The 14,440-nt window shown below is 36.1% G+C and overlaps 1 protein-coding gene across 1 annotated transcript; it reads left to right on the forward strand.

Moving 5' to 3' along the window:
* Nucleotides 1–211: 211 nt before the first annotated feature.
* Sike1 (suppressor of IKBKE 1) lies at nucleotides 212–9,880 on the forward strand. The gene is made up of 5 exons (XM_047524931.1): nucleotides 212–427; nucleotides 655–760; nucleotides 1,794–1,936; nucleotides 3,452–3,565; nucleotides 5,258–9,880. The coding sequence occupies exons 1-5, from the start codon at nucleotides 269–271 to the stop codon at nucleotides 5,357–5,359; spliced, it is 624 nt and encodes a 207-aa protein (XP_047380887.1). The 5' UTR covers nucleotides 212–268; the 3' UTR covers nucleotides 5,360–9,880.
* Nucleotides 9,881–14,440: the final 4,560 nt, after the last annotated feature.

Consider the following 14,440-nt stretch of genomic DNA (forward strand, 5'->3'; position numbering starts at 1 on the left):
ATCTTAACCACCAGGCTGTAGGAACTGGGAACCAAGGCCGTGGCAAGGGCAGAACCCGGACTCCGACGGGGCAAGGCTGCAGAGAAGCCGCAGGTTAAAACGGGTCGCCCCAAGGGCTGGGCTGCCACTGCGCAGGCGCACATCCAGGCTGCCAGGGCGCCTTTGAAACGTGCCCGGAAGTGACGCTTGTAACGCTGAGACAGGTCGGGGGACGACTAAAGCGAATCGCCTAAGAGAGCAGGGCAGGGGTCCGGGTCCTCCCACCGCTATGAACTGCACCATCGAGAAGATCCTGACAGACGCCAAGACACTGCTGGAAAGGCTGCGGGAGCATGATGCGGCAGCCGAGTCGCTGGTGGATCAGTCGGCCGCGCTGCACCGGAGGGTGGCCGCTATGCGGGAGGCGGGGACAGCGCTTCCGGACCAGGTCAGGCAGAGGGTAGGGGTCCAGGGCCCTCGGGTTGTAGACACTGGAAGGGAGGAGACAGATGCAAAATGGGGTATTGACCTGGAGTTTATTCCCGGTTGCCAAGGGTGGTGGTAAGAACTTTTACGGGATCAGGATCAAATCCTGCGCTGGAGCTCTGACTCCTACTTTCAGTTGGATCTGCTCCCGTACAGTTTATCGCGCGCTAAGTTTGTCTGTTTGTCCAGTATCAAGAAGATGCATCCGACGTGAAGGACATGTCTAGATACAAGCCTCACATTCTGCTGTCTCAAGAGAACACACAGATTAGAGATTTGCAGCAGGAAAACAGAGGTTAGTAGGGCCTTTTTGTGCAGTTGCGATTTTTTTCATACCCGGTAATAGTTTGAAAGTTTTCTGCAAAACCGCCTTAAAAGCTCACAGTAGTGCACATATATATATATATTTACAGGTCAATTCTCTTGCTAAGAGGTTTACTTATTAACCTTAAGGTTTTCCAGATTGCCCTTTTTAAGGTCATCTACTGATTTTTTTTCTTCAGCTTATCAAAGAGATGCTTATACAGTTGAATTTTTAGACGCCTTTTTTTTTTCATTAGGGGACTTGCATTAAAAAAGTTTATATTCTCAAAGGCTTAAAATTTAATACTTAAGTATTCATTAGAATAAACACTGAAGTTAAGATTCACAATGCAGTTAAAAAGTAAGCTTCAGAGATATTAAATAATTGGCTTTTGTGTATTAAGGAAATAAATAACAGAACTCAAACCCATGTCTTCTGATTACACATTCCATGTTATCTCTACAGACTATGCTGCTTCTGCCTAGAAATTTTTTCTTTGTTTTTTTGTTTTTGCAATTGAACCCAGGGGTACTCTACTCCTGAGCCATATCCGCAGCTCTTTTTATTTATTTTGAAACAGGGTCTCTTTAAGTTGTTCAAGTTGGCTTCAGATTTTTGATCCTCTTTCCTCAGCCTCCCAAGTCAGTTGTGTACCAATACACTCAGCCTAAAAAGATATTTTTTATGTAGACCATAACTGTTCAATTTTGTAGACTTAAAACACTAAATCTGAGCTCACTGTATTATGGTTCAGATGCAACTTCTGTGGCATAGATTGAATGAAACCCCCCACACACACACACTTAACACGTTTATGTTTTTCAAGATAACTTTTTTTTAATGAACTTTTAAAAAATAAAGCACAATGCACATGACCATGTTCTTCACATGTGTAGAAAATATCATTTTCACTTTGAATTCATGATATTTCATGGAGTATCATAAAATTCCAACTGTTAAGAGTTTAACTTTAGGATCTATCTCAGACATCACTGCCAAGGTCTTTTATTTTATTTTTTGTTAGAGCTGTGGGTTTCTTTGGAGGAACATCAGGATGCTTTGGAACTCATCATGAGCAAATACCGGAAACAGATGTTACAATTAATGGTTGCAAAAAAAGCAGTGGATGCTGAACCAGTTCTGAAAGCTCATCAGTCTCACTCTGCAGTAAGAAATCTGACAAATTCTAAATGAACTTAATTGAAATTTTGAGATTTTTTTCACTTTGTGTACTTGTTTTGGAGAAAACAAAGTACACATTTTTTATTTTGTTGTGGCTTTGTAAAGATATGACTAGAAAGAAGGGAGTAAGGGGCTGCTCAGGGCCTTATGAGTGGTACTGAGTTCCCCTCTGCCCTCCCCAAGATCTCTTTTCATGATATTAATGCTTAGCTTTTCCATCAAACATAATGCCAGTTGATGTTGAAAGTTCTCAGTGAACATTCGGTTGGTTGTTATTTATACATTTATTAAATTATAAGCTTCATGGTTTTGGGGAGCGTAAGTTCATATTTTATCCTTAACCTAGTACCTGGCACATATCAGGCACTCAGTAAGGCTTTGCTAAACTAATCATACTATGTTACTTCAGAGAAATATGTTTTGTTTTATTTATTTCATTTGGGGGGTGGGTACTGGGGATTGAACTCAGGGGTACTCAACACTGAGTCACGTCCCCAGCTCTATTTTGTATTCTGTTTAGAGACAGGGTTTCACTGAGTTGCTCAGCGCTTCAGTTTGCTGAGGCTGGCTTTGAACTCTCCATCGTCCTGCCTCACCCTCCCAAGCCACTGGGATTACAGGCATGCACCACTACACCTGTCTTGTTTTAAATGACAGTTTTTAGGGCTGGGGTTGTAGCTCAGTGGTAGAGCACTTGCCTAGAATGGGTGAGACACTGAGTTTGATCCTCAGTACCACATAAAAAAAATAAATAAATAAATGACAGTTTTTACACATTAGTCAGTGATGATTTAATTTGGAAGACTCAGTAGTGTTCTTCTACTTGTATAGTTTTTCATAGTTGGCATTGTACATTCACATATACTATATCATTTAATCCTGGATTAATAGATTGGATCCTCAGTATTTGCAACAGGGGAAGTATAGTGAAAGATGTTTCATCTTAGAGTTCATTGAATACATTTTAAAAGTTTTAGGGAACAGGGATATTTTAAGTATTTGAATATCTTTCATCTGGAAGAAAAAATAAATTTTATTTTCTGTCATCCAGAGAAAACTTAAGAGATAAGAATTTAACTCATATGGAAATACTTTCTAAGAGATATATCCAAAGATAAAGGAACCTCATACTGTGGTAAACTTCCTGCTAATAAAAGTATTTACATTTAATTAACATTTATTTACATTTAATTAAACAACCACCTAATGTACAACATTCAGTGGGTAGTTAGACTACAACTGATCTGTTGAATATGAATACCATAAACTCACTTTATTATGGCTCAGATTATAGTGTAACTCTGGTGCAACTCTGTGGCATAGATTGAATGAGGTTTTGTCTGTTTGTTTTTAGTTTTTTCCGTTAACACATTTATAAAATGTTTTTCAAGATAACTTTTTTTTTAATGAACTTTTAAAACTCATAATGCAAATTATCATGTTCTTCATATGCATAGGAAATATCATTTTTTCACCTTTTTTTCCTTAATATTTTCACAGGAAATTGAAAGTCAGATTGATAGAATCTGTGAGATGGGAGAAGTGATGAGGAAAGCAGTTCAGGTGGATGATGATCAGTTTTGTAAAATTCAGGAAAAACTAGCACAATTGGAGGTAAGATTGTTGCTTTTTTATGTTCACAATTTTTCAGTTTTAGTAGAGTCTAGAGGTATGCCGTTACTAACCTGTCACTACAATGTATTTATGTTTTGTGTGTGTGCTCATGATTTAAAATTCTTCCTTCATACCCCTTTCAGGAAAGGAAATGTAGTAAACTACAATCAATGAAAATAGTTGAGATACTATCATATTGGGAGAGTAGAGAGTGGTAGAATGTGAGCTGAAATCCCTCATTTACCATAATAAGTCAAATAGATAATGTCTAAAATTGATCAGGAAATGGCAGGGTGAGGGATGTAGCTGAGTAGCAGGGCACTTGCCTAGCATCCACAAGTTTTACTCCCCAGAACCACAAAAAGGGAGGGGGGTGACAGTATACCCATATTGTTTAGAATTATGGAAGTAAATATCAAAATAGATAAAAAGTGTTAACAGTAAACAAAACCCAGAAACTGCTATTTATTTTACAAACCATATAGATTTAACTTTTTAAAGCTATCTCCATGTAATATTTTGACTAAAATAGAAATACATTACAAAAGAAACACCTAGCTAATAGATGTGCCTCCAAAAAAAACATTTTAGTAGATGGTTTGGTGCTTCCTGCAAGATGTTATCATGGGCCCTTTGAGAAATAGCAGAAAGCCAGGCACCATGGCAGAACCTTATAATTCCAGCTGTTCAGGATGCTAAAGTAGAAGGATCTGGAGTGCAAAGCCCGCCTGGGCAACATAGAGAAATCAACTCTCAAAAAACAAACAAAAAAGAAATACTAGAGAAAAAAGATAAGGTCCCAGCTCAAAGTCCAGTGGAAAGAACAAGACTAGTACTTGCATAATATATATTGTTATGTAAGTACCAGAAGAAAGATAACAAAGTATCTTTATGTGGTCTCAAAGATTTACTTACCTCTTGGCAAACCCAGAAATACTATGGATTACCAGAAATTCCTGCATAGAGTAAAGATGAAGAGTGTAAGTTACTCTATTTGGAAATCAAAGGCGTGACAGGTCCCAAGTAGGAATTAAGAGTTAGTTATCTTTACTATCTTTACTATCCCTGATTTGTCTCAATTATGGAAACAGCTCTAATGAAATGTGGGACAAGTTTTACTTAATAATTCAAGCAGAAAAACAAGCCCCCAAAGTACTATATCCAACTTGCCTGAATGTGGACAAGTTTTGGAGCTTTGTGAGCCCATTGTCTTCATCTTAAATAAAATATGCATGTAGTCAATATCTACCCTAAAGATTGTTATGAAGTAATATATATATCGTACCCAGCATATCACTCATCAAGTGGTTTATCATTTCCCATTTTTATTCGTTTTCTAAAACTACTGGACATCTAGGAGAGGAAATTAATCAAGAGTGAAGAGATTATTAGGAATTTGAAAAACAATAGTAAAACTTGCGGGAACCATGAAGCATATGACAAATAGTAAATTCCTCAAGTAAAGAGGAACCTTGTGTTTTTTCTTCTTTGTAGTCCTAACACTGGTATATATGAATTACTCCATAAATGTTAAATGAGTAAATAACTAGTATTTTAGAAATTCTTGGCTAGTGACTTATTTCCTTAACACTTTTAAATGTTTTCTGTTCCTGGTCTCAAACAATGTGTTCTGACAGTTTGACAGTAAAAATACAAGAAATAAAGATAACCCCACCCTTTTTTTTCCCCCAGCTTGAAAATAAAGAACTTCGAGAATTATTGTCCATCAGCAGTGAATCTCTTCAGGTCAGAAAGGAAAACTCAGTGGACACTGCTTCCCAACCCATCAAATAACTGAACTTCCAAATGATGGCCGAAGATTGTCTATCTAGGAAGGAATTTATGTTTCCACCTAAGTATTGTCCATCCAGTGTCTTGCCTCACACTTGATTTAGTGTTGATTATAGATATCAGGCAGCAGTTTAGAATTCCTAGTCAATGTTGGTGTCCACAAAATAGTTTTGGAGTATATTGTGAGAATATACACTGAGTTTCACCATTCCTTTCTCTGCAAGACTACTTTTAAATTTCACTTCTGGGACCTCAATTTATATAAACTGTTTTCTTTTTTGTTTTCATATCTCTGAAACTTTGAGCATTTTATTATAAGCCAGTTCTTTTATCTTATAGAGGATCATAAAATACGCTTCTAAGGATTTTTAAGAGATTTAACTTTTTAAATCTTTTTGGCATAAACCTGGATTTTTTTTCTGTTTGACAAAAGTAACTTGATTCCACAGAATTAGATTGGCAGATTCTCTGATTTGTAATGTCATTCACCTGTGAAGTTTTGATTCTCTCTGGTGCTAGGAGTTGGCACTTTGTGGTTGGGTGTCTTTACTCTTAATTTGAGAGAACCTACTGCTAGATCCCAGGAAATATACTTGAAACTAAATAAGCCAACTATTTTCCCCCCACAGTGGTAATATATAGTCATATCATTCAACAAATGCTGAGGAATTTGTCCTGTGTATGTGCACTCACACGTGTCCTTTGTTGAAATGCCAAAATGTAGCTTTTATTTATTTATTTAAGTATAAGTAGTCAGTTTTCAATTTTGTCCAGCTAGGAAACCCTCAACTTAGGTAGTTTATCTAGGGTGAAGAGCATATCATGTATTTATCTATATCATAGTTCTTACATACTATATTCTATTTAATTTATATAACTTTTATTTTATAGTTAAGAACCACCACCTACTTGGATGTCTCATTATTAGCACTGGTATTTGGCTCTTTTTACATGTTTTTTTTTACATCAATGCATTTTAATTACTTAAGAAGAGTCAGGGGGCTTGGCATATAGCTCAGTTGGTAGAGTGCTCACCTGGCATGCACAAGGCCCTGGGTTCAATCCCTGGCACCACCAAAAAAAAAAAAAAAAGAAGAGTCATTACATTCATATTGCTGTGTAAGCAACAACAAAGCGACCTTCAGATTTAAATTCTGAGTAGTCAACCAGGTTCACTCATTAACTCATTCCTGTTTTAGTTCAGTCACATTTCAAATTTCTAAATTACTTTGTTATACTATCTATTTAGATTTGCCCCCAAATGGTTCAAATAAACCTATCAGTATTTTCCAGTATCCTTAAACATCATAGTACTGCACGGGATAGACACAGTATTAAAGAGTTATTTGCTAGTGCTTTGTGTGATGTAAAGTTTCACTTGTACTGCTCTAAAGAACTAACTCCAGATAAAATTTTTTAAATCTCCCCAAAAATGTCTTAAAAGCATCCAGTTCCAGTAATGGCAATGTACTGTGTAGATTACTGGGCATTAATGAACAGATAGATGTTATTTTAGAATTTGTCAAATTTCTTTTCACTGTCATGTAGAGAATTTGACTGGAAAACACTTCCACCCCCCCAAGTGTGTGCATATTTATTTCATTTTCCAAGGGTAAGTAAACTTTTAGTTCAGCTATTTGCCTTGAAGTAAACCCTGAGTGATTTGTAAGTGAAGTAAGCCCCAAGTACCCTAAGTGTATCACAGGTCCATTTAGGAGGTAGGTATCCTGAACCTGAACCTTTGTCAGCTGCCATGCCCAAGTTTTCTTGAAAATGATAAAGTTATCAAGTAGTTCATTAAGATATAAATATAGTATCCCTTGCCTTTTGTTCTTTTAGAGCAGTTTATGAAATTCTTTACATCGCAGGTTTCTGGATAAATCTATATGTTAACTTTTCTCCTGGGAAATCAAAACCTTGATGTCCAGTGACTCAGGAGGCTGAGGTGAAAGGATTGCAAATTCAAGGCCCCAATAACTTAGTGAGATGCCATCTCAAAATAAAAAGGGCTAGGGATGTAGCGAAGTGGTAAAGTGCCCCTGGGTTCAAGCCCCAGTAGCACCCTCCTCAAAAAAAGTTTTTGCTTTTCATGTGAGTATAAAGAGTTTTCAGTGCCCTACATATAAATTCTGGCTGGTGTTAGTTCTATAAAGGTAATGTATAGTTAGAAAATTAAATGGAGAAGGAATGCTCTTCACTTTCAGTAAATATTAATGTCTTGCAATAGATGGAGGAACTTGACTGGTTTGCAAAATTTCAGAATAAAATTATCTTTTCTAGTGAAAACCTATTTTTGAGAAGATAAGCCAGTTTTACTCAGTATTGAATGTCGTTGTTAGGAAGTGCAGAGGGTTTTTGTTTCATATATATATAGCAACCTTGTCAAGTAGTCTTGACAAAGGTTTTGTAAATAATTTGTAATTAGCTAGGAATGGTGGTGTACTCCTGTAATCCCAGGGACTCAGGAGCCAGAAGCAGGAAGATCACAAGTTTAAGGGCAGCCTGGGCAACTTAGTGACAACCTGTCTTAAAATAAAAAATAAAAAAGGGCTTGGAGATGTAGCTCAGTGGTAGAGGCCACTGGGTTCATTCCCTAGTACTGGGGGAAAAATCATAAATGTCCTATAATTAGCATAATATATTCATCAAGGTATAATAGTATCATATTAATAAGGTATTAATTACAGTAGTACCTTATGTGTATTCAAACATTGAAGTTATATTTCAATATTCTTCAAAGTGTGGCTCACTGACCTGCTAAAATAGAAATTTGAGGATGGGATCCAGGAATTTGTATTTTAATAATCATCCTGAATAACTCATAAAGATAGAAGTTTAAGAATATGTAGTCTGTATGCAAAGCATTTCATTAGGAGTTGTGAGTTGAAAAAGGCCTTGACATTTTCTGAAGAAAAGAATGGTAAGGGAAGAATAGCAAGCATACATATAATGCAACATGATAAATTCAATATAAATATGTATAGGAAACAGGAAGGACTATTTAAACTTAAGAATCTAGTTGAGAAAAAATGACTAGGAGGAGAACCAGAAAACCTTGGTGTCACAGAAGCAAAGTACAGATGGTATTGCCAATAATAACTACCATTTATTGAATGCTTTACTGTGTGTCAGGTACTGGTATATAATCTCCATATCAACTGTACCTCATTTTATAGCTAGTCAGGCATAAGGAAGTTATTTTTCCAGATTGGAACCAAGATGCAGACTAGGCACTTTTAAATACATTTCTTTGTTTTATTCAAATACAGTCTTAACCACCAAGTTAAGGTACCTTAAAGTGTGAAATATTGTACAGTTTATGGTTCTTGATTAGCAAAATCAATTTTTATTAATAGGGCAAAAGAAACCGACTGCTTATACATTAGAAAATAAATGAATTCAATAAATAGAGTCAACTAATGAGATACAACTATTATCTGTTTTCCAGAATGGCATAGCTGAGAGTACATGTGCTTGTAACTGAAAGGAGCAATGCTTAATTGGTGGTTCTTACCATATACAGGAAGGGTGCAACTCTGTTTTTCCAATCTGCCTCTGTTTTATATTGGTTTTCATCCTTCATGCTATTTTCTTGTAATTGCTGGAAGGTTGCTGCTGTACCACATGTCATGCCCATGTTCAAGACAGGAAAAAACTATAGGAAATGACCTGTGCTAGCTATGTGTATATTCCCTTTTATGAGAAAAACAAAGCTTTTTCCAAAAATTCCAAAGGATTTCCCTTCCCCATATTTGCCTGGCCTGTTAAATGACTACTTCTAACTGCAAAGGAGACTAGGTTCATAGCTGGCCCAAGTAAAATGAAAATTAACAAAGAGAAATTATGTTGAGAAAATAATGCCCATCACATTGTCATGTCCTTTAAGTATTAGTTAAAGGAATGTATTGATGTTAAATATCTAAAAGAATGGGCTGTGGCAGGCATCTGTCATTTCCTTTTTGGCTGCGTAATATCCCAACTACCGTCTTTAAGGAATCCCTCACCAAATGAGGTGGAGCCTTTATCCCACCTAAGTGTCAGATATGTTTTCCCAACCTGATTTACAGGTAGGGAAGATCTACCTTAAACTTTAAAGTTAGTGGTAAAACGAAACAGGAAACTATGGCAGAATCCTTTGAAAATGTTGACCAACAACAATGACTTTTACATTAGCTCCACAAAGGAGCAGCAAGATCAACTTTTCTTTCAGTGACAAAAACTCAGTATCTAGTGTCAACAGATTGGTACTTGAATCTGCAGTGTCTGCCCAACAGTGGAGACTGGAGTCTTCACTGAAGCAATTCTCTGATATCACTGGAGACTATAACTTCCAGCTCTGGTTTCCTGATTGGCCTGGAGATCTTACTGCCTCCCTCTCCCAATCCCCACCCCAGGGCCAAGGACTGAACCTGGGGCCTTGTACATGCTAGGCAAGGGAGTGTTGTGCCACTGAGCTAAATTCCCAACCCCGGCCTAGAGATCTTGAGAATTACTTTTAATAAAACAACTTTTTGTTAAAGCTGACCCAGATTGCCTATAAATAGTATACCGACTGATACAAAATGTGCCTAGATTTTAAAAACAACCATGCAAATATGGATTTGATTGATATTTTATAAATTATTTTGCATTTTGGGGGGTACCAGAGATTGGACTCAGGGGCACTCAAGCATTGAGCCACATCCCCAGCCCTATTTTGTATTTTATTTAGAGACAGTCTCACTGAGTTGCTTAGCACCTCGCTTTTTGCTGAGGCTTTTTTATGATCCTCCTGCCTCAGCCTCCCTAGCCACTGGGATTATAGGGATTACAGGCATGCACCACCACACCCAGCTTGCATTTATATTTTAATGTAGTATTCGACACTTATAAAAGAGTAAAAGAGGCAGGTGTATCAAAAGTTCCAGGCCAGCCTCAGCAACTTAATGAGACCCTGTTTCAAAATAAAAAGAACTGGGGATGTGGCACAGTGGTAAAGCACCCCTGGGTTTAATTTCCAGTATCCCCTCCAAGAAAAGGGTAAATGTAGCATGCAAGTAATTTATCAATCATGAGAAATCATTGCCTAAATTAAAAATTAAAACATTCCTAATGGGGCTGGAGTTGTGACTTAGTGGTATAGCATTTGTCTAGCATGTGTGAGGCATCGGGTTCAATTCTTAGCACCACATAAAATAAATGCATAAAATAAAGGTCTATCAACAGCTAAAAAAAATTTAAAAAAAAAAAAAAAACATTGCTAATGCTGGGGCTGAGGGTATAGTGGAGTGGTACAGAGCTTGTCTAGCATGCATGAGGCCTTGGGTTTCATCCCCAGCATCACAAAAACAAAATGAAAATAAATAATACATTACCAGTGCTTTGCATTTATCTTTTTGAGTTCCTCTCCCCCACCTCTGCACTGTCTTTTTAATAATTTTAATCACAGGTAAAATTACTTAAATATATGCATCCCTAAAGTGACTTAATAGTTTTCTTCCATTTTGAACTTCAGAAATTGTATCATACTGTATGTAGTCTAAGGATTTTTTCAGTGTTTCTAAGATTCATACATTTTGTTGTATATTGCTCTCATTTATTTTCATTGATGTATATTTCATTGTGTGATTATACAGTGTATTAAGAAATACATATATATGGGCCAGAGGTGCAGCTCAGTGGTAGAGTGCATGCCTACTATGTACAAGGCCCTGGGTTCAATTCCCAGCACTTAAAAAGGGAAAAAAAAAAACAATAATAATAAAATAATTTTTTTTCAAAATCCGTACTAATATCTGACTTATTTTTAATTCTCTCCCCAACTATCTCATTTATATTAATTTCATTTAATGAGAAGCAGTCATATTTTATCTTTTGCAGTTGTTTCACTTGTTTGCCTCATGGCAACTTTCAGAATAAATGAAGGAATGTTATCCAGTAATGCAGTGGAAAGAAGACCAATGCTTTTTCTTTTGTCACTCTCCAAGAATGCTAGACAGGTCGGACATGGTGGCACATGCCTGTAATCCCAACAACTCAAGGCTGAGGCAGAAGGATTGCAAGTTCAGGGCCAGTCTTAGGAATTTAGCTAGACCCTGTTTCAGAATTAAAAATAAGGACTGGAGATGTAGTTGGAAAGCACCCCTGGGTCCTGGGTTCTGTCCCCAGTATTGCAAAAAGAATAAAGAAACAGCACAATGTCAGGCACATGACAGGCACACAGTCATGTATGTTGAATGAATAAGCAAGTGCATCGGTTATTCCAATTTCATCACTGTTTCCATCAGCAGTTACAGTTATAAAATCCAGTTGGTATAATGGCAGTTTGGGCTACATTTTGAATAGTGAGACATAACTAAGACTTTTTGGTTGTCAAAGACTGATATTGTCAATAGTGTGAGATTGCCCTTAATAGTCTTCAATATGGAACAAATAGTCCTTACCTTTGTTAGGTTATTCCACATTACAGGGAAATTCTAAAACTAGTAAAGCCTCAGTTTTGCATTCCTTCAACTTTAGATGACCAGGTGTCATCCTAAACTTGATCACAGAAAAACATGAATATAAGTCATTTGAACAAGTGTCAGGGGAGGCAGTAATTATTTCTAGCTATGGATAAAAGCCATCTTTTTTGTGTATTTTGTATTCCAAAACATGCTCTGAGTACCAAAACTTGAGCTCTAGTTCATAAAATTGTGTTGAATTAAAAAAAAATAAAAGAAGAACAGAGAAGATGATATGTGGCATATATACCAGGCAATGGGAAGCTTGGTTACCATTTTGGAATTCTTCCTAAAAGGCCAGGCACAGAGGCACATGCCTATAATTCCAGGGACTCTGGAGACTGTGGTTGGAGGATTGCAATTTCCAGGCCAGCCTCAGCAACTAAGTGAGACCCTGTCTCAAAAAGTTAAAAAAATTCTGGGGCCAGGCATGGTGGCGCACACCTGTATTCCCAGCAACTTAGGAGGATCCAAAATTTGAGGCCAGCCTCAGCAATTTAGCAAGACCCTAAGCAATTTAGCAAAATCCTCTCTCAAAATAAAAAGGGCTGAGGGCGTTAGCTCAGTGGCAAAGCTCCCTGAGTTCAATCCCCAGTACAAATAAGAAAAAAATGGCTGGGTGTGATGGCCCACGCCTAAAAGCCCAGCAGCTCACGGGGGCTGAGGCTGAAGGATCATAAGTTTGAGGCCAGTCTAGGAAATTTAGCAAGACCCTGTCTCAAAAAGAAAAAAAAAAAAAGGTTGGGGATATAGCTCAATGTTAGAGCACCCCTGGGTTCAATCCCCATGCCCCCCCAAAATAGTACAGTTCATACAGAAACCAGTAACATAATCATCTATTATCAATTATGTGCCACACACAATGGTACATGCTATACTTTCATAGGACTGGTAGTAGTGAAATAGGTTTGTTGACACATCACCATACACATGTGAGTAATGCACTGTACTACAACTTTACTGTGGCTACATCACTAGATAGGAATTTTTCAGGTCTATTATATATGCAGCCTAATACTGACTGAAATGTTTTGCAGCACATGGTTGTAAAAAAGTACCCTCAATCTAAACAAGAGAAAACATCAGGAAAACTAAATTGAGGTACATTTACAAAATAATTGACTGATATTATTCCAAAGTATTAAGCACATGAAAGATAAAGACTGAGGAACTATCATAGAATGGAAACTAAGGAAATGTAACAACCAAATGCAGTGTGATATTCTACTTTCATCCTTAGAAAGAAAATGGTTGTTATAAGGAAAGCTGGTGAAACTAAAATTAATTTTGTAGTTTATTTACTATTGTGAAATCAGAGTTAATTTTTTTATCTTTAGAAATGTAATTTATTAAAACAATATAGTGTAAAACAACAACAAATGTTCAAACTTTTTATATAATTTGAAAGAGTTTATCTTAAGGATCAAGGAAACTCTGAAAAAATTTTGACAGTGAACATTTTAAGATCAGTGACACATTCGTAGAGGAGAAGCATCACTGATTTTCACTTTCAGCACTCTTCAAATGTGGCAATTGCAGGTTGCCAATTATACCTACAAAGTGCATTAAACCCAGAACTAATTTAGGAAACCACTGATTTAAAAAAAAAAAACAGCTAACAGCTAACAATAATTATAAAAGTGCAAAATTGGAATAGAACATACAGTTCAGAAAAAGATTAATAACTACATTTATTGCTAAATTATTTTAAAATTAGGTCATGGAGAAATACTGCTTTAGGTTGTGACAAAACTAATTTGTGAGAAAAATGGTTAATATAGTAAAAATATTAATAAGCTTATGTGCCAAATGAAAACCACTTATCAATATTCACTCTATTTATATTAAGATTTTAATAACAAAGCCATAAAATAATTATATCAATGCATCAATATTTATTAATAACCCTGAAATTAATTTTGTAAGAATGATACAAAGGGTAAATATTTCCATAGATTAATATTTGTTAATACATAGAAATTGGAAAAATCTAATCTTTCATAAGACTAAAAACACTAAATAAGTTAAAGTCCTCCTACATAGTTAAGACACATTCACTGTTAGAAACAGGGTTTTTATATCTTAATATGTAAAGATAGTAATATTATACATTAGAAAATAAAAATACTATTGATCCAAAACAAAAATATGGTATTTTTAGACAATGTGCAAAATAAGGGGCATAAAGCATCATTATTATATAGAGAAGGTACTCAACTTTGGCAGTAATAAAACAACTGGAAATCAAAACATCTTGAGTAAATGGTTTTTCAGGTTGCTTATTTTCATAATAAAAAGCAAAATCAATGACCAACACTGATGAACATATGTGAAACACATACTTTTGCATACATGTATTTCATATAATTCTTATAGAGAAGTAAATGCACTCTTTAAATTTTTTCTCATTTTTACATATTAAAAATTACCTTGCCAGAAAATACATTGATCTTTACTAAACAATTGAAGAGCATGAAATCATCAGCATTATGCTAACAGTTAGAAGGTCTTAAAAGTAAGGTGGGGATTAGGGAGTGAGAGAAGAATGGAGGAACTTTAGATTACGTGGAGGGAAATGGGTATGAAAAGTGGTGGAATGAGA

This window comes from Sciurus carolinensis, chromosome 1 (genome assembly GCF_902686445.1).
Source record: "Sciurus carolinensis chromosome 1, mSciCar1.2, whole genome shotgun sequence".
NCBI lineage: Eukaryota > Metazoa > Chordata > Mammalia > Rodentia > Sciuridae > Sciurus > Sciurus carolinensis.

Excerpts from the sequence above, each read along its gene's own strand:
- Sike1 (XM_047524931.1), top strand. The coding sequence starts at position 269 with ATGAACTGCACCATCGAGAAGATCCTGACAGACGCCAAGACACTGCTG. Across the intron at positions 761-1,793 it reads TTTGCAGCAGGAAAACAGAG|AGCTGTGGGTTTCTTTGGAG; the intron begins GTTAGTAGGGCC and ends ATTTTTTGTTAG. Across the intron at positions 1,937-3,451 it reads CTCATCAGTCTCACTCTGCA|GAAATTGAAAGTCAGATTGA; the intron begins GTAAGAAATCTG and ends ATATTTTCACAG.